We start from the raw sequence: 23,009 nt of genomic DNA, 5'->3' as shown, positions 1-23,009 counted from the left end.
CACCATAACTTATTTATTCATCTGGGTATTGATGGTTGTATGGATTGTCTTTGTCTAGTTTGGATTGTCATGTTGAATATGCTTTCATGTGTTATTTGGTGAATTCATGCATGTTTTCCTTTTGGATGCATACCTAGGACTAGAATGTCTGAGAAATGGCAAGTTCTATACTCAGCCTTGGTAGATTCTGCCAAAGGATCTTCCAAAGTGGTCATAGCTGACTTTACTCCCATCACCATGTAGATAAATTTTCCAGGTTTTCCACCTTCCAACTACACTTGGCATTGACTGTCTTTTTCATTTTAGCCATTCTAGTGGGTACATAGTTTTAATTTGCATTTCTCTTATCAAGGATAGCACTTTTTTGTTTATTGGCCTTTTGAATATCCTGTTTTATGAATTGCCAATTGAAGTCTTTTGTCCCCTTTTTTTTCCTGTACCAGAATGCCTCTTGTACTTTTTGATGTGTGTATAGTTTTTATAAATCCTGAATGCAATTATTTGCTAATTATATGTTTAACACTTATCCTTATACTCTATGGTCAGTCTTTTGGTATCATGTCTTTTGATAAACATGGGTCTTAATTTCAATGAGTCAAATTTATTTTTATTCATTTTTCTTTTATAATTAGTGGGTTTCTTACCTGTATTTAAATTGTGTTATGTCAAATGTTTTTTGTAGTTGTTAGTATTTTGGGGTCCAGATTAAGAAATTCTGCATCTCTGAAGTTATAAAAATATTATCTTAGGTTTTCTTGCAGATTTACTTTACCTTCCACATTTATGTCTCTATTTCATCTGGAATTGACTTTTGTGTGTGTATGAAGAATATTCAGGTATTTTATTATTGCCGTTGTCATTAGTGAAAGTCAATCTTTCTTCATTGCATGTTACAATGCAATCTTTATCATAAACCAGATCTATATAGATATATATTTTTCTATTTTAATTACTTAATTATTTTGTAATAAGTCTTGATAACAGGTACTATAATCTTCCAGCTTTTTTCTTTGTAATATAGATTGCTATAACTATTCTTACCCTTTGCATTTCCATATTCATTTTAGAAAGACTTGTTACATTCTACAAAAGAAATTTCTCGGACTTTGATTAGAATCACATTATATCAATAGATCAATTTAGGGAAAAACTTACATCATTTATAGTTCTAAGTTGTCTGATCCCTAACAAGGTGCTTGGAATATTTATTTATTTAGATCCTATATAACTTGTTTTGATAATGCTTTGCCGTTTTCTATGTGGAGGTCTTGCACATCTTTTGTCGGAACTATTCCTACTTACAGGATTTTTTTATATTAATGTAAATAGTATTTTTATGTTATTTTGCATTTGTGGCTGCTAGATGAAAACAACTTATATTTTTGTATTTATCCCTTATAAATTCTCTTATTAATTCTGAGAGTTTGTAGGTTTTCAAGTTTTCTCTATGCGTACAGTCATGTTATCTACAGTAATAAGGGTTTGTTTTCTTTTTTCCAAGACTTAATGCTTTTGCTTGTCTTATTCAATGGCTACAATTTCCAGAATAATGTGAATCAGAAGTGGTGATATTGGGCCTCACTATTTTATTCCCAGTCTCAGGAACTAAACTCTTAACTGTTCTTTACTTCAGTAAATATATTTTAACTATACAAAAAAATCTCCATAATGGAAAAAAATATTAAATTTTACCATCTAAAGTTAGAAAATTTCCCTAAAATCTATAGGAAAATTATTTGAATTAATAAATAAAATTATTTATTCAGGGTAATTAAAAATTGTAGTGTTTCATACTTTTTTATTTTATTCACTTAGCTATATTTTATGGATTTCTCTCTCTTGATAGATAAGTAGATAGATAGATAGATAGATAGATAGACTAATATATCAATATTTAGTGAAATTTTAATTCCTTTGTTGTTGACCATTTATCCTATTTTCAATTTATCACGAATTTAAATATTTTGATAAATACAGGTTGTGTATTTCTATATGTTTTTCTATATTGAGCCCCTGGAGTCAATTTTGATAATCTGTATTTTCTAGAAAATAATTTCATACATAGTTCAAAGTGTATTGCCAGATTTATACCCAGAGAAATTACTTAAATTAGTTTCCTTCTTTTCTTCTTTTCTTCATTAGTTTTTATTTTTATCAAAAAGTACTGCAAGCACACAGTATAAAAGTGATTCTACAGTGGCAGTTACATAAGTAGTTCATAATTCTACAGCGATAGTTATTCCCTATATCACCTTAAATTCTGGAATTGATAGACAATGTGAATTTTGCATTTAATTAGCGTAATGTGTCCCAAGTAGCATTAGTGAAAATCAGTGAACACCTAGATACATTCTAGTAAGACTGAAGGACTCCAAAGGCAAACAGCCAAAGAAAGAAAGGCATAGGGGCACCTGGGTGGCTCAGTTGGTTAAGCAACTGCCTTTGGCTCAGGTCATGATCCCAGGACCCTGGGATGGAGCCCCACATCTGTCTCCTTGCTCAGTGGGGAGCTGAGCAAGGAGCTTCTCCCTTTCCCTCTACCTGCTACTCCTTCTTGTACTCTATGTCAAATAAATAAATAAAAAGTCTTAAAAAAAAACTTATAAAGAAAGAAAGGCATGTATTAATTAGCCTAATAAAAGACATTTTTATAGATAAAAGACATCTTTTTAATACAGACTAAAAGGAGATCTTTGAAGAACTAAAGGAAAATAAACATTGATCTGGAATTCTATCCTCGAACTATCTCCATTCCTTACTACAGATACCTGTTATGCAATTATTAACACACAAAATAAGACGATGTTTTGTTTAGGGGTATATATTCACCAGGAATATATGACAGTTAGGAACTTTTATTCAGCTAAGAACATAATTTAATACACACATGACTGAATTATATGGAGACATTGGAAACTGCACAGTACACTTCTTATAACTCTTTATGATCCTTAGATCAAACAGATAACAAATTAGTAAGCTTATAGAAGATTTGAGCCATGCAATTATTGGACGTATTTTTAAGATATTCAACCTCCAATTAGAACCTGCACATTCTGTTCAAGTAAATATGAAATGTAAACATGATCACATACTAGGAACAAACTGTAGATAAATATACAGAATCACTTTCTTTTATGCCCTGTATGCTGACCAAAATGGGATAGAAATAGAAATCTATAGCAAAAAAGTAATGTAGGGGAGGAAAACACTCCCCTTCTTCCTTTGTAGCTCCTTGGGCTGGTCTAATAATGAAACGGACAGAAGGCAGATGAACAGGAGAAAAACCACATTTAATTCATATGTACAGAAACCCCACTGAAATTGTGAGACTCAAAGAACTGACTAGAACAGGCAGTTTTTACAGTTTTTGTACAAGGAGATAAGAAATTCATGAAGAATTGACAAGACAAAGAAGTTTGGACTTGGGGTGATAAATTAGTGAGGAAGTCACAAGATTTTGTTGCACAGTCTTCTTGGCCCTCAAGTCCCTCTCCCTGATGGTAAGGATGTCTCTTTTCCTGGTACAGGAGGGTACATTTCACAGAGGACATTTATCTCCTGCCTCCAGGGTGACAAGGGGGAGTCAGAGTGTCCCTCTTGCATCAGCTGTTTCTTAAGTAACTTTAATTCAAAATAATCAATACTCCAATGTGGTGTATTTGGGGTTGGCAGATTCTGTTCCTCTTCAGTAAGAAAACACACGTTCCATTTTGAAAATTAAAAAAATACATAATAACTTCAAACTTAATTTATAGCTCTGCATGCACATATCAGAAAAATAGGAGAATCTAAAAATCAAGTTAAGTTTCTAGCTAATGGCAGTTGCAAAATAGTGTCAGCGTAAATTCAAAGAAGTAGAAATGGAAAAACAATAAATAATGTGAAAGAAATTAATGAAGGAAACAGTAGAGAGAATTAACAAACCCACAAACTGGCTTTTGAAAAGGTATCATTGAGTAGACCAATAACTGAAGTGATTTATTAAGATAAAATACAGGAGGCCCAAATAATTAACATTAGGAATGGAAATAAAAATATACACACATGGTACAGACGAGTTTTTAGAATTTAAGAAAATAATAGATTAATTATATCAGTATATTAGAAAAATCTTCCAGTCAAAAGAAAAAAAATAAAACAACAGTTTGATTCATTTAATGAGGCTAAAATAGCCTTGATGTCAAAAGCCAAGCAAAGTACAAGAAATAAAAATTAAGAGCTGAACTCTGTAATTCATCCTGTTAAAAAAATAAATAACTCTATGGCCTTATAAATAGGTGTAGAAAAAATAATTTAACAAAATTTAATATTTTTATTTTTTAAAAAATATTTATTTATTTGAGATAGAGAGTGAGCGAGAGAGAGAGAGAGAGAGCGCACGAGCAGGGCAGAAGGGCAGAGGGAGAGGGAGAAGCAGGCTTCCCGCTGAGCAGGGAGCCCAACACCAGACTCCATCCCAGAACCCTGGGATCATGACCTGAGCTGAAGGCAGACACTTAACTGACTGAGCCACCCAGGCACCCCTAGAATTTAATACTTTTTCATGATCAACTACATAGCAAAGTAAAACAGAAACCCTCCTACCATGGTAAGCAGCAGCGATTTTTCTTAAAATGATAAAGGGTTGTAATGAAATCTTTCAGCAAAAAATATAATGGAATATAATATAATAATATAATATAATATATAACATAAAACAATGACAAAAGAGACAGCACATTGCAAATGTGGGAAAACCTATGTAATCAGGTAATTCAAAGTCCCTGTCTCTCCTTTTCTTCACCTATGACCTTCGACATCTAGCCCTGTGGTATAACAACCATTATGTGCTATGGTTTATTATTAAACATATAACATGTTTATTTTTTCCATCCAGACTTCTCTTCAAAACTCCCGGTTCATATGAACAACTTTCTCCTGACCGTCTCTACTCAGTGTCCATTACCCATCTTGAACCCAAAATGCACAAAGCCCCTCATCTGGTTTTCCCCGTCCCACAAACGTTTCCCACCTATTTTTTTCCTCAGCTCAGTTGGTGGTAACTCTGCCTTTGTAGTTTCCTAAGAAGGAAACTTGGAGTGGCTTTGCTTTCTCTCTTTCCAATACGTGCCTCATCCACTCTGGGTTCTACCTTCAGAATGTACCCAGAATTGGACCACCACTCAATACCTCCACCGTCAAGCTCCTCTGAGCAGCATGCGTCTTGCCTTGATTACTCTTGATTCATCATTTTCCTCTACAGTCTGCTGTCAACAGCAGGTGGAGTAAATGTTTTAAATCGTAGGTGAGATCGTTGCTTCACTGAAAATGCTCCATTGGTGTGTCACCCAGTGTAAAGTCAAAATCTTCAAAACAGTTTCTAAAGTGCTAACTGTTGTGCCCCGTCTCCCCATAGCCCCCCGCCCACTATTTCTCTCATCTGAGCTCTTACTGCTTAGTTCTTCTCTCTGCTCTGGTTACCCTGGGTGCCTGGATGTTCCCCAGAGCTGAAGGCACATCCTCCATGATGTTTGCTTGACTTCACGCATCCCTCACATGCAAGAGGGCAAACCTCCCTGCCTCCTGTGAGCCTCTGCTCAAGCCTGGCCATACAACATGGCTTAACCTAGCCACCCCGTTGACGACTTCAGTCCTTCCCACCTGCCCCGGATGGCACAACCAGTGCCCCTGGTTCTGCTTCTCCTTCTTCTTTCTCCACTTGCATTTCCCACCCACTAACACACAGTCTCTCTCCATCCTGGGAGGAGTAATGGTTGCGGGTTATTGCCTGGGTCCTCCCATTACCACGTCAGCGCCCTGAGGGCAGGTTCTGCAGTTCATTCTCTGATGTATCAAAATCTCTGGAAGAGTGCTGGGTACACAGCTGGTGATCGATACATACTTGCTGAAATGCTGAACGAGGTGGAAGGAGGGACACCTTAGAGACACAAAAGTATGTTCTACCTCATGAGAAATCAGGGAATGCAATTTGCACAGGATACTATTCCTCCACCATCAGATGTTCTATTTTCTAGCCTCTAGAGTCAGATAATGTCAGGTATTGGTAAAGATGTGACAGAACATGGGTATGTGTCCATTATTGTGAGACTACAGTCGCTGGGCAGAACAGCTTGCAGATCCTTTCTGAGCCTAGAAAGACCCCGGGTGAGTCCACAGGGCTGCTTCCTGCAGCACCATTACCATGACTAAGATGTGCAGATGGGACGACTGTTGTGGCGAGCACAGCATAAAGTATAGACTTGTTGAATCACTGTGTTGTACGCCCAAAACTAATGTGATGCTGTGTGTCCACTGTACTTCGACAAAAATAAATAAACACACACACACACACACACACAAACCTACAAAAAATAAAATGCAGAAGCAAACTACTTTATAGTAGACGACTAGAAAAATAAAGCATTTACTTTATGCTTTTAAAGTGAAGCAACAAGACCTACATTTTTGAGGATAGAGAGAGGGCTTTCACGTAATGCTGAATGTAAAAAGCAACTTGAACATGGTAGGAGCGCAGACAATGCCAAAATGACATCTCTTACGCAAGTAGTGTTAAATGTACAAATTAGGTCTATATATTGCCTGGGGATATATATGCAGACGGCAATGAAAATTACAGAAATGTAAATGGGAACACGATCCGTGAACATTTCAGAACGTGGATTGAGAGGAAGAACAGAGGAATAAGTGGAAGGGAGGGTGGTGAGGCTGTATCTATAAGATTTTATTTTTAAAGATCCGAAGCGTGTGGGGGGGGGTGGGCATAGAGTGCCATCTCCTGTACTTTTCTCTGTATGAAAAATATTTCATGTGAAACGTTTTAAAAATAGGCCGCACAGCTCATACTTTCTGCAAGGTGAGATAGGTACTTTCTTTGAATACATAGTATGTGCAGAAAATATTGTCGGGATCCATGTCCCGTTTTCTTACGCCATTTATTATGATTTTTATCATTTCCCTGACGATTTTGTGCAATAAGCAGTGGAGGAGACACTAGAAAGCGAGGCGGTGAGGGAATGCTGGTCTGGGCTGGCATGTTAGCTGAGCTCTTCCGCACATCTGCAAGGTCCCCCACACCCCAGCCGCGCCTCTGCCCCTAAGAGCGAGCTTTCCAGACACAGAGAGGTTTATGTCACTCTGGAAAGGGTCTCTGAATCTGATAGAAGTCTATTAAAATGTTACCAAGAAAGGAGTTTATATGACACATTTCTGCCTTTGTGTTGGTATTCCAAATAATGTATCTTTCTGAAAATAAACTTGATAGAAAGAAACACAGCCTAAGATCAGAGGGTTCAGGTACCAGATCCTTGTGCTGGACACTGCCTTTGCAAGTCTGTTTCTCTTGGCACGCATGCTGCCACCTAGTGGGGCACTTCGAGAACCACATGGACCCCCACATAAAAATCAGACTTGGATTGGCTTAAAGCAAAGTGATGTCAAACTCACCTTTGGTTTGGGAGCCTGAGAAAGCTTTGAATTATAGAAAGAACCGGCAATCTCAAAAGGAATTGTTTGGGTCCCTAAATACATAGCTCAGCACAGAGCTCGGCAGGCTCTGTATCCTGCACAGACAGCAGTAATTCTCACTTGCACCAGGGAAGGTGTGTCTCAGAGGTTTGATGGCCTCCTCCCTCTTTGGCAGGTAGCACAAGGCACGTTTTGGTGGGGTTTGGACGGACTCCAGGAGGGCGTGAGCATTCACGTTTGTGCTCAGTGTGCTCTGGTGGCGTGGGGAGCCCTCTTGTGAGTAAGCGTACAAACTGTGCTCTCTCCCACAGCCTGCACTTCATCGTGTTCGACACAGAGACGGCCCATGACATCCTGAAGGTGTGGGACGGCCCGGTGGACAGCGACATCCTGCTCAAGGAGTGGAGCGGCTCCATGCTCCCCGAGGACATCCACAGCACGTTCAGCTCCCTCACCCTGCAGTTTGACAGTGACTTCTTCATCAGCAAGTCGGGCTTCTCCATTCAGTTCTCAAGTAGGTGGCAGCTGTGGTCTCGTTTGTCTGCTGGGCACTTGTGTGTTCTTAGGCCTCTCCCTTCATGGTCATTTCTTTTGAGCATAATGTGACATTCGGAAAATGCAGATCAAGAGAAAGGTTCGTTTTCGGACATGCTGTCAGTGATCAGGTAGGGTGAGATAAGGCATCTCCTTGGTTATATGAAAACATAGACGTATAATTTTAAAGGCTTCAGTTAACTAGCAAAATGTGGGACCAAGACAGATGTGGGTCTCTACCTGAATGTGAAGTTTGTCTCCAGTTTCCCGCAAACCTGCACCATCGCCAGGCCCCCTAATTACCCCACTCTGTGCTATGAAGTCTTTGTGCAATGGAGCTGCTAATCAGCCACACGGAGTGTCTACCATCAGCTACCCTGCAGAGACATACCCTGCATTTCCCCCTCCTTTGGGCCAAGGTTTCAAGTAGTTCACATGATGGAGTAATCCCCACAGGACCCCTCATTTGCACATTGGAGCTCTTACCCCCTGAAGGAGAGGTTCCACCTTTGCTGTCTGGCCCATTTTTTAATGAGCAGTTTCCTGAGAAGGAAGGAGTGGAGATATTTTGTGGGAGCTCATCCTCTGAGTACCCTTCACATTGCACCATATAGAGATGTCATATAATTCGGTGGTGCGCAGGGTCAGCCATGGTCATAAAACAAGTGAAATTTGCACATGAGCCATATTCAGGATTTACATAAGAAAATGGACTTAGCGCAGTTTAATGCTTTAAAGGGTTGCTAATAAAAATGAGATCATCGTCTGCACAAATTTTTATCTCTGGTTTCATTGTGCTTCCAGCGCAGTAATTTTCAAACATTTGCTAAATTTTTCACTGGTCTATGGTAAAAATATTTGAGATGAGTTTGTTCCAGCTAACTTGGTTTGGGGGAAATCATCCCTTTATTCCAAGATTTTTGCTCTTTTTATTTTCAGAAATGGTGGTGAGTAGGTAGTAGATATGTGATTTACTATCCTGGTGAATTTACTGTCCTGGTAAATGTCCTGATTTACTGTCCTTATTTGGCAAAACAAAAAAGTTGGCAACACTATGAGGTTGTGTTTGTTTCTCTCTTCTACTTATTATATCCTTTCCTGGCCTTTATTTATTTATTTTTAATAGATTAGTATTTAGAGCAGGTTTAGGTGCACAGCAAATTTGAAAGGAAGGCATAGAGATTTCCCATCTGCCCTCCCCCCCACGCACAGCATCCCCCACTATCAGCTTCCCCACCAGATGGTGCATTTGCTATAATTGATGGTGACATGACATCATCACCCAGAGCCATAGTTCACATTGGGGTCCACTCTTGGCAGTTGACATCCTGTGGGTTTGGAAAAATGTATAATGATGTGTGCACAATTATAGTATCATACAAGTAGTTTCACTGCCTAAAAATCCTCTATGTTTTGACTATTCACCCCTCCCCTGTACCCTCAACCCCTGGCAATCACAGATCCACTTACTGTCTCCAGAGTTCTGCTTTTCTCAGAATGTCATAGAGCTGAAGTCATTAGTATGTAGCTTTTTCAGACTGGCTTCTTTTACTCGGTGATATGCATTTAAGATTCCTCCCTGTCTTTTCATCTCTTTTTAGCGATGGATAACTCATTTCTTTTTAGTGATGGAAATATTTCATTGTCCAAATGGACCACAGTTTATTTATCCATTCACCTACTGAAGGGCATCTTGGTTACTTACAGGTTTTAGCAACTGTGAATAAAGCTGCTATAAACATTCTTGGCAGGATTTTGTGTGGATGTAAGTTTTCAGTTCTTTTGGGCAAATACCAAGGAACATGATTGCTGGATTGTAGGGTAACGGGGTTTATAGCTTTGTTACTGTCCTTTTAAAAATTTTCCCTTTTTAAAATTCTTACAGAACCCAGAAACCACTCATTTTTCTATGTTCCTTCATGATTTCCCTCTCTTCAAAAGACAACTTCCTACTTTGTTTTTTTTTTTAAAGGCCCTTTATTACACTTATTTGAGAATCATAGATATTTTGATTCTCCTCATATGATTAATACCTTGATGTTTAGGAAGTGATCAACATGTACATATCCATTAGAATTCCTACAGAAATGAAACTTGCTTAGCTTATTTTTTTTTTAATTCAGTATTCCAAATGTTCTAGTTCGAACCATGTGAAATTGTCATCTTTGTAGATAAAAATGTTTGACAATTGGCAATTTCATATGGTTTGACAAGAACTTGCACAAGACCTTTCCCTCCCCATTTCTAGCTAATAAGTCCGTGAGTCTGGTATGCTTTGGAAAATTCCATGTTAGGGGCAAAAATATACTGCTGACTCTGAGGCTCTTTTGTGAATGGGTTTCTGCAAGGTTGTCTTTAAAACTCTATAAAAAGGGGGGGAAAAGATATAAAAACTGGCATAATTTAGAAAAGTTTATCCTGGGCACCTGGGTGGCTCAGTTGGTTAAGCGACTGCCTTCGGCTCAGGTCATGATCCTGGAGTCCTGGGATCGAGTCCCACATCATGCTCCTGGTTCAGCAGGGAGCCTGCTTCTCCCTCTGACCCTCTCCTCTCTCATGCTGCCAACCTCCCAAAACCTCTCTCTCTCTCTCTCTCTCATAAATAAATAAATAAAATCATTTTTTAAAAAAAAGTTTATTCTGGACCCTGAGTAAGGAAACGTGGGTTTCTATCTTAACCTGTAAAGATTTGTGACTGACCTTCTTCTATCTCTGCCCTTATTGCTTTATTTGTGAATTGAAGATACTACACCAATTTCTAAGGACTTTTGCATTTCTAAAACTCTATATTCTGTGTTGTACTTTTTCCCTTTGCCTTTTTAGATTATTCTCTACCATTTCTCAAAGCTACTTTCTGACCCTAGACGTGAACTAGGTCTTCTGTGCTGTTTGGATTCATCCAATGGGGAGCTCTGGCAGGACATGAGGGATACAGGGAGCAGAGTGCAGTCGTGGTTCCCATACACCCTGTTCCCTCCCTGCTGGTTTCCCCGGGTTGGCTATGTCCCTCAGTCAGAGCTCAGTGCTTTTTCTCAAGAAGCCATGTCCATCCATGTTCTTTTCCAGTTCTTATAACCAATTCCCTATAACCACGCTTCTACCTGGGATTAACCTTTTAAAGAAACCCTCTCAAATAATCCTACTGGAAGTGTGCCACGTGTTTTGTGTTGGATCCTGAACAATACAATTCTATAACCAACATTGGTAAGCATATGAAATGGTCAAGAGTGTGTTCCACTCACTCCGTTATTAACGCAAATCCCATTTCTCCTTTTTCTAAGTGAAATCATATCCAGTTCAAGCTCCCATGCATTAAGGTAGATGAGAAGCCCTATGCCAGCTGACTTCACAGAGCTCCCTCCCTGTTTTGGAGTGTGTGGGAAGCAAGGATTATTCCATAGGGTGAGTGGGGAAGGAATAGGTCCTCTCTGCTCTTGGCTGTTACCTCCACTCCTGCCTCCCCACATGGTCCTGGTCTGTTTGGGTGCCACTGCTGGTGGCAGCCTCACTTATCTGTCTCACATGGGCTCTGTGGACCATAGGCTGGAACACAGACAGTTGTCCTGCCGTCTCCACAGCCAAGATGCTCCATGAACCACACGGCAAAGTCTGCCATTTCCAGGACACCAGTAGGAGTGGGGCACTGGGACATGAGTCTCTGTGTCTCTAAGAACTTGATGAAAAGTTGACTCTTAGGTCTAGGGTTACTAACTTGTCAGATTTTGTCCGGGACTTGTCTGACTTTAGGAAAGAAGTTTCCTGAAACCCTTCAGTCAGATTATAAAACAGACACTCCCATGTTCTAGGAACCACTTTCAGCCCCAGTGAACTGGGGCAACTGGTCAACCTACCCACACCCATGACCAGTGTGCCAGTTTCCATCTCTGCAGTTCCAGAGCCTTCCTTTCCTCACTGGAGGCTCCACCAAGAAAACTAATTCAAGCTGGAGTCTTTCCAAGCCAAAGGCCCGAGTCTCCTCAAAATCTACAAAAGAGCCTATTCCTCCGGACCAAAACACCCTACCTTGCTCCTCTTCTGTAAGGAAGAGGAAGGAAAAGTCCATGTATTTGTGACTATGATCTTGAGACAGCAAAAAAAAAAAAAAAAAAAAAGTAAAAGAAGAAAGAAAAGGTACTTTATGTATATTAGATTGTTTTACCATTCATAAGTCAAGCTAATGTTAAAATTTAAAGTATTAGCATGACATTATGAGTTCAAAATAAAATTCAATAATGGAGCTGAAACAGAATGTCTTCCTCATGTAATTGATACTTCAAGTACAACCACTGTTGCCAGGCAAAAGTGCCGTTTATTCAATAGTATTAAATTAGAGTTTTCTTGGGGCGCCTGAGTGGCTCAGTCGTTAAGCGTCTGCCTTCGGCTCCAGCTCCAGTCATGATCCCAGGGTCCTGGGATCGAGCCCCGCATCGGGCTCCCTGCTCTGAGGGGAGCCTGCTTCTCCCTCTCCCACTCCCCCTGCTTGTGTTCCCTCTCTCACTGTGTCTCTCTCTGTCAAATAAATAAATAAATCTTTTAAAAATTAATAAATAAATTAGAGTTTTCTTGGTAAACCATTTCAACTTGATAGTATGCCAATAATATGTGAGCTAAGAATTATAGGTGTCACTGAATTATTGGAGGGAAAATATTTATTTGGACATTGGTTTTCTTAGAGACATTTGAATCATCAGATTTTAACTAAATTTGAAGCATAAGACTTGGACATCAGTGCTTCTGTGCCCTGCAGGCACATAACTCCATAGCAAGTTGGAACTTTGTAATTTTATTTGACTATGTCCCTGTCCCCAAAACACCTTCTTCAACCAGGCTTCCCTTTCTCTCTTAGTCCTCCGGAGTCTAGTGGCTCCACCATTCCAGCCTCCTTTGCTGCTTTTCCCCTTCCTTCCCCCAACCTGTAAAGGCTGGATGTCACCAGGGTGACATCATGTGTTTCTTCTCTACCAACATTCACTTCTTAGGTTTTATCAGCCAACCTCCCAAACCTTTCCCCTGGGCACCCACTGCCTACTTGGCACTGCTGTCCACTTTGATGCGGAGATACAGAGCAGGCAACTTGACCCATGACACTCAACTGCACTTCTCATCCAATCCTTTCCCAAGCCTGATGTTCTTGAAGTACTTCCTGTCATGGCAAATGTCAACTCCCTTCTGATAGTTGCTCAGGGCAAAGCCTTTGTTTTTACAAATCTCTTTGTCTCACATCACACATGTTATCCAGCAACAGTTTCAGTAGGGTCCGTATTCAAAACAGCAATTCCAACCAATTCTCTCAACCTGTACTCCTACCACCTCAGTCTAAGTCATCTAGGATTGGGCTGAGTCCATCATGGTTTACGAACTGGTTTCCCTCCCTCTTGCCCTTGACCATTTATTAATTTACCTGAGCACAGGAAGCAGGATCAGTCTCTAATGGGGCAACTCAGATGACACCTCACTTCTGGCCAGAAGTCTCCACTGTCTTCCCATCCCAGCAAGATACATTTCTGATTCTCCCTATTGCCAAAAATAAAGGCTGTAAAATCTTCTATGCAAACTTGCCCTAATCCACATTTTCCATATCACCCACAACCACTGCCTTCCATCCTGTCAAACTGCTTGTAACTTACACTGCAGCAGGACACCAACCCTCTTCGGTATGCCCCAAATATGGTGTATGTTCATTTTACATACTTACATACATACCCCTTCCTATTTGCTGGCTTAATGAAACCCAGTGTAGCCATAGCCACCTTTTAAGGTTGCTTTAGCAGAATGAGTCATTTGTCACTTAACAGTCTCCAAATCCAACACCCATACATCTATTAGAGGGCTTACAGTGAGTACTCTATTTGCAGTTACTAGACTACATTCTTGGAGGGCAGACTCTGTTGGTATTTCTACAATGTGATATATAATTAGTGGCTAAAATGTATTAGCTAATTGAATATGCTTGAAAATATTAGGATGATTTTGATCGCATGACAAACACTGTGTGCCATCTACAGAAAATGATATCTTTTGCAATAACTTAGGTTCATTCAAAACTTCTAATAGAAGATTTTAATAATAAATATTTAAATGCTAATTTTAATATCAAGATTCTTTCACTTCTGGATTTGCTTTTACCCAATGTTGACAGTTGAGATAAATTATCTCCATATAATGTTTAGTATCGGAAGTTTAGTGGCCAATATATACTTCGTTTTGACTATTGAAGAACACATGGTGGGGGGTGGGAGGGATGGGGTGGCTGGGTGATAGACATTGGGGAGGGTATGTGCTATGGTGAGCACTGTGAATTGTGTAAGACTGTTGAATCCCAGACTGTACCTCTGAAACAAATAATGCAATATATGTTAAGAAAAAAAAAAGAAGGTAGCAGGAGGGGAAGAATGAAGGGGGGTAAATCGGAGGGGGAGATGAACCATGAGAGACGATGGACTCTGAAAAACAAACTGAGGGTTCTAGAGGGGAGGGGGGGTGGGGGGATGGGTTAGCCTGGTGATGGGTATTAAAGAGGGCACGTTCTGCGTGGAGCACCGGGTGTTATGCACAAACAATGAATCATGGAACACTACATCAAAAACTAATGATGTAATGTATGGTAATTAACATAACAATAAAAAATTTAAAGAAAAAAGAACACATTATACAGATGAAATAAAAATTAGGCATCTTTGTTGACCATTTGTGTTTTATAATTATTTAGACATTTATATATCCTTGATTCCTTAATATCTTGATGCCATTTGGAAACCAGGCAGAACATTTTTATTTTATAAAGCTTAATACCCATTTTTAAAATGAACACAATCTATCATCTGATAAATTTTGTTATTTCACTAAAACATGATCATTTTTTCCCTGCTCTAAGATAATTTTACTGAGGGTATGGAAATATCATTGCTTATTCTCGACTCTGCATGTCTGCGTGTGTTTAATGGCCACTGATGGAGTAGGGGATGGATCACAGGCTTCCCTATGTGTGTGTTTACTTCACTTTACCATAAGACAAGCTTTTCTGCTCTAGGAAATGAGTTGTTGATGCTCACAAGATATGCAAACCCCATTAAAGGCCCATTGTCCTACCAGCTCAGCACAGCATGTAAACATGAGAACATGCGCTGACTAGTGCAATTATGCTAATTGTAATCAGCCTAACACTTTTCATTAAAGCTTAATTACCATTTAATCACGCATAAAATGCAAGAAAATGGAGTTCAGCACACAAAACTGACCTTTACTCTGGGGGTTAAATAAACTTCCAGGGAGCCTTCAGTGGCCCAGACTATCAGCTCTTCTTTCTTAGGGAACACAGCTCTGGAGCCACTTGGCATCTCAGATTTGGTGAGATTGATTTTTTCATAAATCTCAGCTGTAACTTAGTGGCTACATGACATCTCTTCCTAATTTGCTTTATTGAAAGATAATTTAATAGGTATATTTTTATGTTAAAAAAATCATTTGTTGAAGATAGCAGGAGAGGAAGAATGAAGGGGAGTAAGTCAGAGGGGGAGACGAACCAGGAGAGATGATGGACTCTGAAAAACAAACTGAGGGTTCTAGAGGGGAGGGGGGTAGGGGGATGGGTTAGCCTGGTGATGGGTATTAAAGAGGGCACATTCTGCATGGAGCACTGGGTGTTATGAACAAACAATGAATCATGGAACACTACACCAAAACAAATGATGTAATATATGGTGATTAACATAACAATAAAAAATTTAAAAAAAATCATTTGTTGTTTATAATGGGAGAGTCCATTGGGGTGGCCAGGTGCTGAACAGAGTGGGATTGTTTTATGGGAGAGACCCAGCCATGAACCCTGGGTTTATGGGCCAGGCTTCTGGGAAGGGCAGCACAGATCAAGTGCAGCTAGAACCACTGATCCTCTCTGCTCCCCCAGAACTTTCCTCATGGGACTGGTGAAGAACTGACCATCAGTTCTTATCGTTCACCACTCACACACATGGATTGTGAACAGCTCAAGGTCAAAGAGTTCTGTTCAGCTTTGATTACCAGCACCTAGCTCATGACAGAGGTACAAAGCATATGTCCTGAATTGATTGAGTGTAAGATGCCAGTTTAGCTGATGCTCTAAATCCTGTAATTTCGTGGAAAGCTGTGATTTTAGCTGTAATTAGTTGTGTCTGATACCAACAAGATTGGTAAGAAAAGAAAAGGAGAGAAACAGGACATGTAAATGACATCTTTCCTGTTTGTGAGAATACATCTTTTTTTTTCCCTCCAGTTTTATTGAAATATAATATGGCATTGTATACGTTTAAAGTGTACAACCTGGCATTTTGATACATTTATATTTTGAAAAATGATTACTATCTTAGCTTTTGCTAACACCTCCATCACATCACATAATCACTGTTTCTTTTTAGTGGTGAGAACATGTAAAATCTACTCTCTGTGCAACTTCCAAGTTTACAATACAGTATTTTTCACTATAATCACCATGCTTTAGTTTCCTAGAATTCATTTATTTTGTAACTAGAAGTTTGTACCATTTGACCAACATCTCCCCATTTCCAGCATTCTCCAGACATGGTAACTACATTTCTACTCTCTGATTCTATTAATTTGTTTCTTTTAGATTCCACCTATGTGATACTGTACAATATTTCTCTTTCTCTGTCTGATATATCTTACTTAACATAATGCCCTCAATGTCAACTGTGTTGTCACAAATGTCAGGATTTTCTTTTTTAAAGACTGAATACTTTCCATTATATATATATATAAATATAGATAGATAGATAGATGTAAAGATACATATACAATGGGATTATATCTTCTTTATCCACTCATCTATTGATGGACATGTAGGTTATTTCCATATTTTGGCTGCTGTGCACAGTGCTGCAGTGGACATGGGGGTGAAGATATTTATTCAAGATCCTATTTTAATTTTCTTTGGATTAATACCCTGTAGTGAGATTGCTGGATCACAACATAATTCTACTTTTTAATTTTTTGAGGAACTTCCATACTGTTTTGCACAGTGGCTGCACCAATTTATATCCCCACCAACAGTGCACGATGGTTACATTTTCCTGAGGATGTCTCTTTGATGCTTGATAATAAAAAAAGATATCAACATTTTTCTGTAGAACTATCAGCTGGAATGTCATCTATAACTGCTTTCCTGCTAATATAAATCCTACCCATGCTCAAAGTTCATTGATCAGACCTCAGGCGATAGTGATTTTCATGGGCAGTCACAGCGTGCTGACCCTTCTCTAAGACCTTGGACATAAAATTTCCCATGAATCTCAAACTCTAAATCAACACATGATATATTAGACAGACTTGTGCAACCTTATTTTAAGGAAAGGGGAAATGCTCCCAGATTTAATAGACTGAATTCTCACAATGTCTTTAAAAACATGACATTCAAAAATAAGTTGAGTCAGTAATGAGAACATTGAAAATGCAAATCACTCTGATGATAGCTGTTGAGTTCAACTATCTAACCACCTCTGTCCAAGATAAGGATGACCCTTAGCCTCAAAGTGTATGTCATATCATAACTATAATAATTTGGCAGTAAGAATTTAAACATTCTTTTATTCACTCAAGTATGATTGGCATTTATTCACCAACAAATATTTGACCCCTTCTTATTATGTTTCTGATACAATGTATCAGATACATTCTGATACTGAATGTATCCGTACTGGAGACCCAGTGCTGTGGAAGGCAGGAATCGACCCAGTCATCAAGCGTGGTAGGGGAAAGGCAATTAGACAATTAACGTCTACAAAGTATATGGTTATGGCACCACCGGAACCACGTATGCGGTTCCGCGGCAGCCCTCCGTGTCTCTCTGGTTCCTGTGAACCCTATCCTGCCCTCCCCTCCCTTGGATGACCAGCCCAGCTCTGAGATTCTCAGCAATTGTCTTCTACACTTCGGTCTTCTCTACTGCACTTCCCTAACCCCTCTTGTGATGTGCACTGTTCATGCTTCACCTAAAACGCTTGAAAAGGTCAGTTCAAACAGACCTCTGTTCCACTCTCACGTCTTTCCATCCCCCGTCTCCCCTCCCCACCTTTACTTCATTTCTTTGGTTTTACTGGGGCATGGAGGCTGTTGCTTTCTCCCTCCTGGTTCTTCTTCATTCTGACTCTGCTTCGTTTCAGAGCAACACCTTCCGTAGAATCACATCTCTTATGATGTGCTGGATCCCTTTCTCTTGTGGGCTCTCTGCCATTGTTGCCTGCCCCCATTCTCACGCGGGCTGGGAGGGCTCCTGACAAGAGCTACACAAGCCAGAAGCTTTTTCCACTATAAATGTTGGCCACCACCTGCCCGGGGCTCAGCTATGGTAATTTACTCTCTGGTGAGCTTTGTCCCCATTCACCATTTTCATTCTTCACCACTTTCCTCAAATCATCAAACTTGTCATATCCTCTTTCCCTAGTAGATGACCTCGAGTCATACCTCGGCAAAGACAAAGCCATCAGAAGGATGTCCTTCTACTTCCTTTCAACAGACATACAGACTAATGCAAATGGCTATTTCCTCACTTCTGTTCCCCAGACTATCAGCCCCTTCTCGCAAGCAGGGATCCTCCTAACTACACAGCTGCTGTGGGGACTTCGCTCTGTGTTGACTTCTCTCTTTCCTTGTTTTCATCCTTCACTCTCCCCAACTCCTTACCTCTATTATGGAAGTGCTCAAATCACAATTTAAAATAATACATAGGACTGCCATTTTCCACTTCGGGGTTTCATCTTGTTTCACTTCTTCCCCTAGAACACCAGTCCCATCACCACAGTCGACCTGCCAGTGATCTGCACGGGACCCTCATCACATACACCACTGCGGCAGCCGGGTCTCCTCCGGCCCAGACTCTGGTCCACAGGGCCATTCAGAGCAGGGCGATTGTGATGAACTTTATGTGAGAAGAGCCACCTTGTCAGAGAGCGAATCTGATCAACTGAGCACCTGCTTGAAACCTACTCTAGTTTCTTGCCCACATCGGAATAAACTCTGAGATCTATCACATGACCTCGAGTTGGTCAATGTCCAGCTTCTGTCTACCTCTCCATTCTCGCTCACTGCTTCCACTCCTGCTTTCCATCAGATTCTTTACTCTTACGTTCAGAACTTCACTTGGCTGCTCCCTTGGCTGAAACTACCTGCCCCACCACATGCTCTTCATTTTACAAACTGCACTGAAATGCAACCCCTTTTAGGAGATTCTCTGAATCTGAAGTATAAGTAAGAATCCATTTTAACTGATTTTTGTACTTCCTCTTCATAATATTCACTACAAATTATTTTTATAACTTTCTGGTTGTTACTGAGAGCCTGGTACTCAGAGGTCATAGATATTTTGCACTAAGTACTGCGTTTACTTTCTGCTTCACATTTAACACATAGTATTTCGCCTTTTTTTCTTCTTTCCTGTATATATATCTGCATTTTCTGCTTATTTCTTACTTTCTTAGTTGTTGGTTCTGGTGAGATTGAATTTCCTAAACAAATTATTTTTAAAAAAATATTTTTGCTCTGACATTCATAGTCTTTAGGATGGTCCCAGATCCACTCAGAACACGTGTCAAATTCCATTTTAAAGTAACTTAAAGTATACCTCCCCAGAGAGCTCACATCCTCACCAAAGCTGTTGGAAACACATTTGTGGTGTGGATCGGAGTAATGTACTTGGCAGCACTTACATTATTAAAAAGACTATAGGCTCGGGGCTCCTGGGTGGCTCAGTCGGTTAAGCGACTGCCTTCGGCTCAGGTCATGATCCTGGAGTCCAGGGATCGAGTCCCACATCGGGCTCCTTCCTCGGCGGGGAGTCTGCTTCGCCCTCTGACCTTCTTCCCTCTCATGCTCTCTCTCTACCATTCTCTCTCTCTCTCTCTCTCAATAAATAAATTAAAAAAAAAGAGTACTCTTATAAAAAAAAAAAAAAAAGACTATAGGCTCTCCAGATGCTAACAGTCCTATCGCTGAGCATGAGGGGGAAAATATGTACATATATCATTTCTTTTATATAAATATATAGTCTTGATTATATATATTTATATATAAAAATTATGTATATATCACTTAAGCTTATTTAGACTGATTTGAACTGTGACAAACTGCATGACCTCAAATGTACACACACATAACATACATACACACACACCGTATACACAAACACATACACACACCACACACACACACGTACCACACACGCACATGCACACTTGTATAATTTTTAGAATAGGCAACGCAGAGGAGTGGTTTTCCGTACATGAGAGCATCTGACCAAGGGCTTGGCCCCATCCTTACCAGTGATGTAAACTTTAGCATGTAAGTCAAACCCGTTAGCAATAATTTCCATGGTAATTAGGTTAAATTAGGACATAATACAGTGTCTACCACAGCACAGTTTCGATGCGGACTATACTCAAATGTACAGAAGATAAAAGCACTTTGACTTACCAGTTTTCTCCAAATATAAGGAAGTGCTATTATCTATTCTCAGTTCTAGAAATAGACTCCAGGGAAGTATTACGTGATAAATGGTATAGTCTGCAGTTCTCAAATTAGATTTTTCCCTCGCTTTGGCCTCCTGCTTCACACCACTCAATTCAAACTGACAGCAGGAAGATTTTCCTGACTCGTGTTTGGCAAGAAAGCATATAGATAATGTACTTTTGACTTCAAAACAGGAAACAACAGTAAAGAAATAAATATCACTTTATCATGTTAATGATATGATACCAGATCTTTGCAGTGCTGCAACCAGCTGAGGTTTCCATAACATATTGAAATTATTCATCGTGCCTTTGTAATCAATACATAATAGGTGAATTTGCAAAACTTTTAATGAAAAACCTGATGGTAATGATTTCCTCTTCTCCAATCTGTTTTTTGTTAATACACAGATGTTTATTTTTCATACCAGTTGGAAAGCTGATAATCAGTTAGTCATGATGACTTTTGTGAGTAGATATTTAGAAAAGGCTCTTTGGAGGGTGAGGGTCAAGGTTTTAAATTTGGTTTTGACTTCAGATATAAAGAAACTAAAATTGCTACAATTCACTGAGTAAAGGATCCTTCAGTGTTATGAGGATGCAAAACACAGCCAGGATTGTAAGGGACATTTGAAATTAAAGTATTTGTGTTACTATTAGACATGAGGTGTTTTAAAAATAACTTTAGGATAATATTTCTAAGCCTCAAAGGACAAACATACTTGTTTTCTCATAGGTTTCTGTATTTGGCATGATGGAAGAAAATGTGCTAATTAGTGTAATTGTCTCTGAGAACACACAATCCCCTACTCAAGAGGAAGTTTGCTTGCTTCACCATGCAGTCCTAGGAACTTAATTAGGACAAGTGAGTCAAGTATTATTGCGCACACTATTAATCTGTTATATTTTTAGGTCTTTTTATTAAAAAGTTTCAACGTACATTTCTTTGCATGGTCTAAGTTTTACAACTACATGACATCCAAAGTTCAAAAATATAGTTTCATGACTAAGAAGAGATGTTGGAACATTTGTCTACAAGAATTAGAAAAATAATTTGATTTGTGGATATTGCCTACATTGGACATTTATCCTATACCAGTAATATTCCCTTCCCAGTGATTGATTATGAGTCTCTCTGAGCTAAATTAAAAAGTTAATTTAAAACAGTTTAAACAAATCAGTTTAAAACACATATCCAATAGTATAAAATACCTATAGGAGAATCAGAATCCCACTATAAGACTTGATTAAGCAGCGGAAAAGGGAAAGTGAGTGACACCTGAATTAAAAATGAAAACCTATGGGGTGGAGGAGCCATTGCTTAGTTTATTAGTTGCCGTATCAATAGCACTTCTTAAATTATTATATTTTCATTTAAATTAGCATGAAACATTTTTGTGGAATTCAGACTGGGTTTGGCTTTAATGAAATACACATTCCTCTTTGTGCAAAAGCAAGGCGATTGATTTATTTCTGTTGCATTTTAAGTTTTTTTAATTGTACAATTCAATTTATACTTGTGTTCAGTGGATATACATTTGACATATTTTCATAGCTATTCAGCATGCATTAAGTATAAAGATCATAAGGCAAATTTTCCACTTTTGAAATATTGTGACACAGAACTCTTGAGTGGCACATCATCAAGGGCATTTAATATTTTCTCATAATGTCACTCATTCTGTCTACACATCTGTTTTAACACCTGTTTTCACTGACAGCCTACAATCTTCCATGCTTTCGGACGTTTTAACGTGTCTGTCCAAGGAATCTTTGTCCTTTGATTGGTTATTCTTCCCCTCTGGCTCATAGTAACAGCACTGATAGAGCCTCTTGGGTAAGTAGTAATTGTGTTCACTGGAAAAGGACTTTTTTTGGTTTAATATTTTTTTTTTCCCCAAGAGAAATTGTCATTGTCCCCAGGAATGGGCAAAAATGACATTGTATAGGGTCCGTCTTCAAATTTGCCAATATTTACCAAGAATTTACAATCATAAAACCCATATTGCTTTCTGTCATAAAGGAACATTGAGAAATACATGATTTTTGGGTTGAGTCGAAAATATTTTAATCCCTTTCAATTGAAATATGTGTATACACATACTTTTATATAGCACAGATAATTTTATAAGTGAAATAGCTTATATTCATTATATGTAATTCGAATGAATGCTATAATTTATATATATAATTTGCTATAATTTATATATATATAATTTTATATTGTTTACATTAAAATTTTTCTTCAGAAGTCATTGTAAATTCGTATGCACTTGTAAGAAATAAAACAGAGAGATCCTATGGATCCCTCACACAGTTTCCCCCAATGACACCACCTTACAAAGTGAGAGTATGTATCACAGCTAGGGTATTGGCATCAATACACTCAATATACAGACCATTCATCACCTCAGGTTGCACCTGAATACCCACACCAGTTTACCTCCAGCAGCCACTCCATCTTAAACCGCACGACCATCAATCTATTCTCCATTGGCATTAACTTTGTAATTT

General features: G+C 39.0%; 1 protein-coding gene across 1 annotated transcript in view; it reads left to right on the top strand.

Moving 5' to 3' along the window:
* Positions 1–23,009, top strand: part of CSMD1 (CUB and Sushi multiple domains 1) — a 1,681,733-nt gene that overhangs the window by 1,378,926 nt on the left and 279,798 nt on the right. The window contains exon 29 of the mRNA XM_088021297.1: positions 7,779–7,981. Coding sequence (XP_087877423.1) covers positions 7,779–7,981 — 203 coding nt within the window. The remainder of the gene's footprint in view (positions 1–7,778; positions 7,982–23,009) is intronic.

Source organism: Eumetopias jubatus, unplaced genomic scaffold (assembly GCF_037043125.1).
Source record: "Eumetopias jubatus isolate StellerSeaLion01/CBP00866 unplaced genomic scaffold, mEumJub1_p1.0 scaffold_2, whole genome shotgun sequence".
NCBI classification, from domain to species: Eukaryota; Metazoa; Chordata; class Mammalia; order Carnivora; family Otariidae; genus Eumetopias; species Eumetopias jubatus.
The sequence above is the reverse complement of the archived record's forward strand: the minus strand, read 5'-3'. Positions and strand labels throughout refer to the sequence as shown.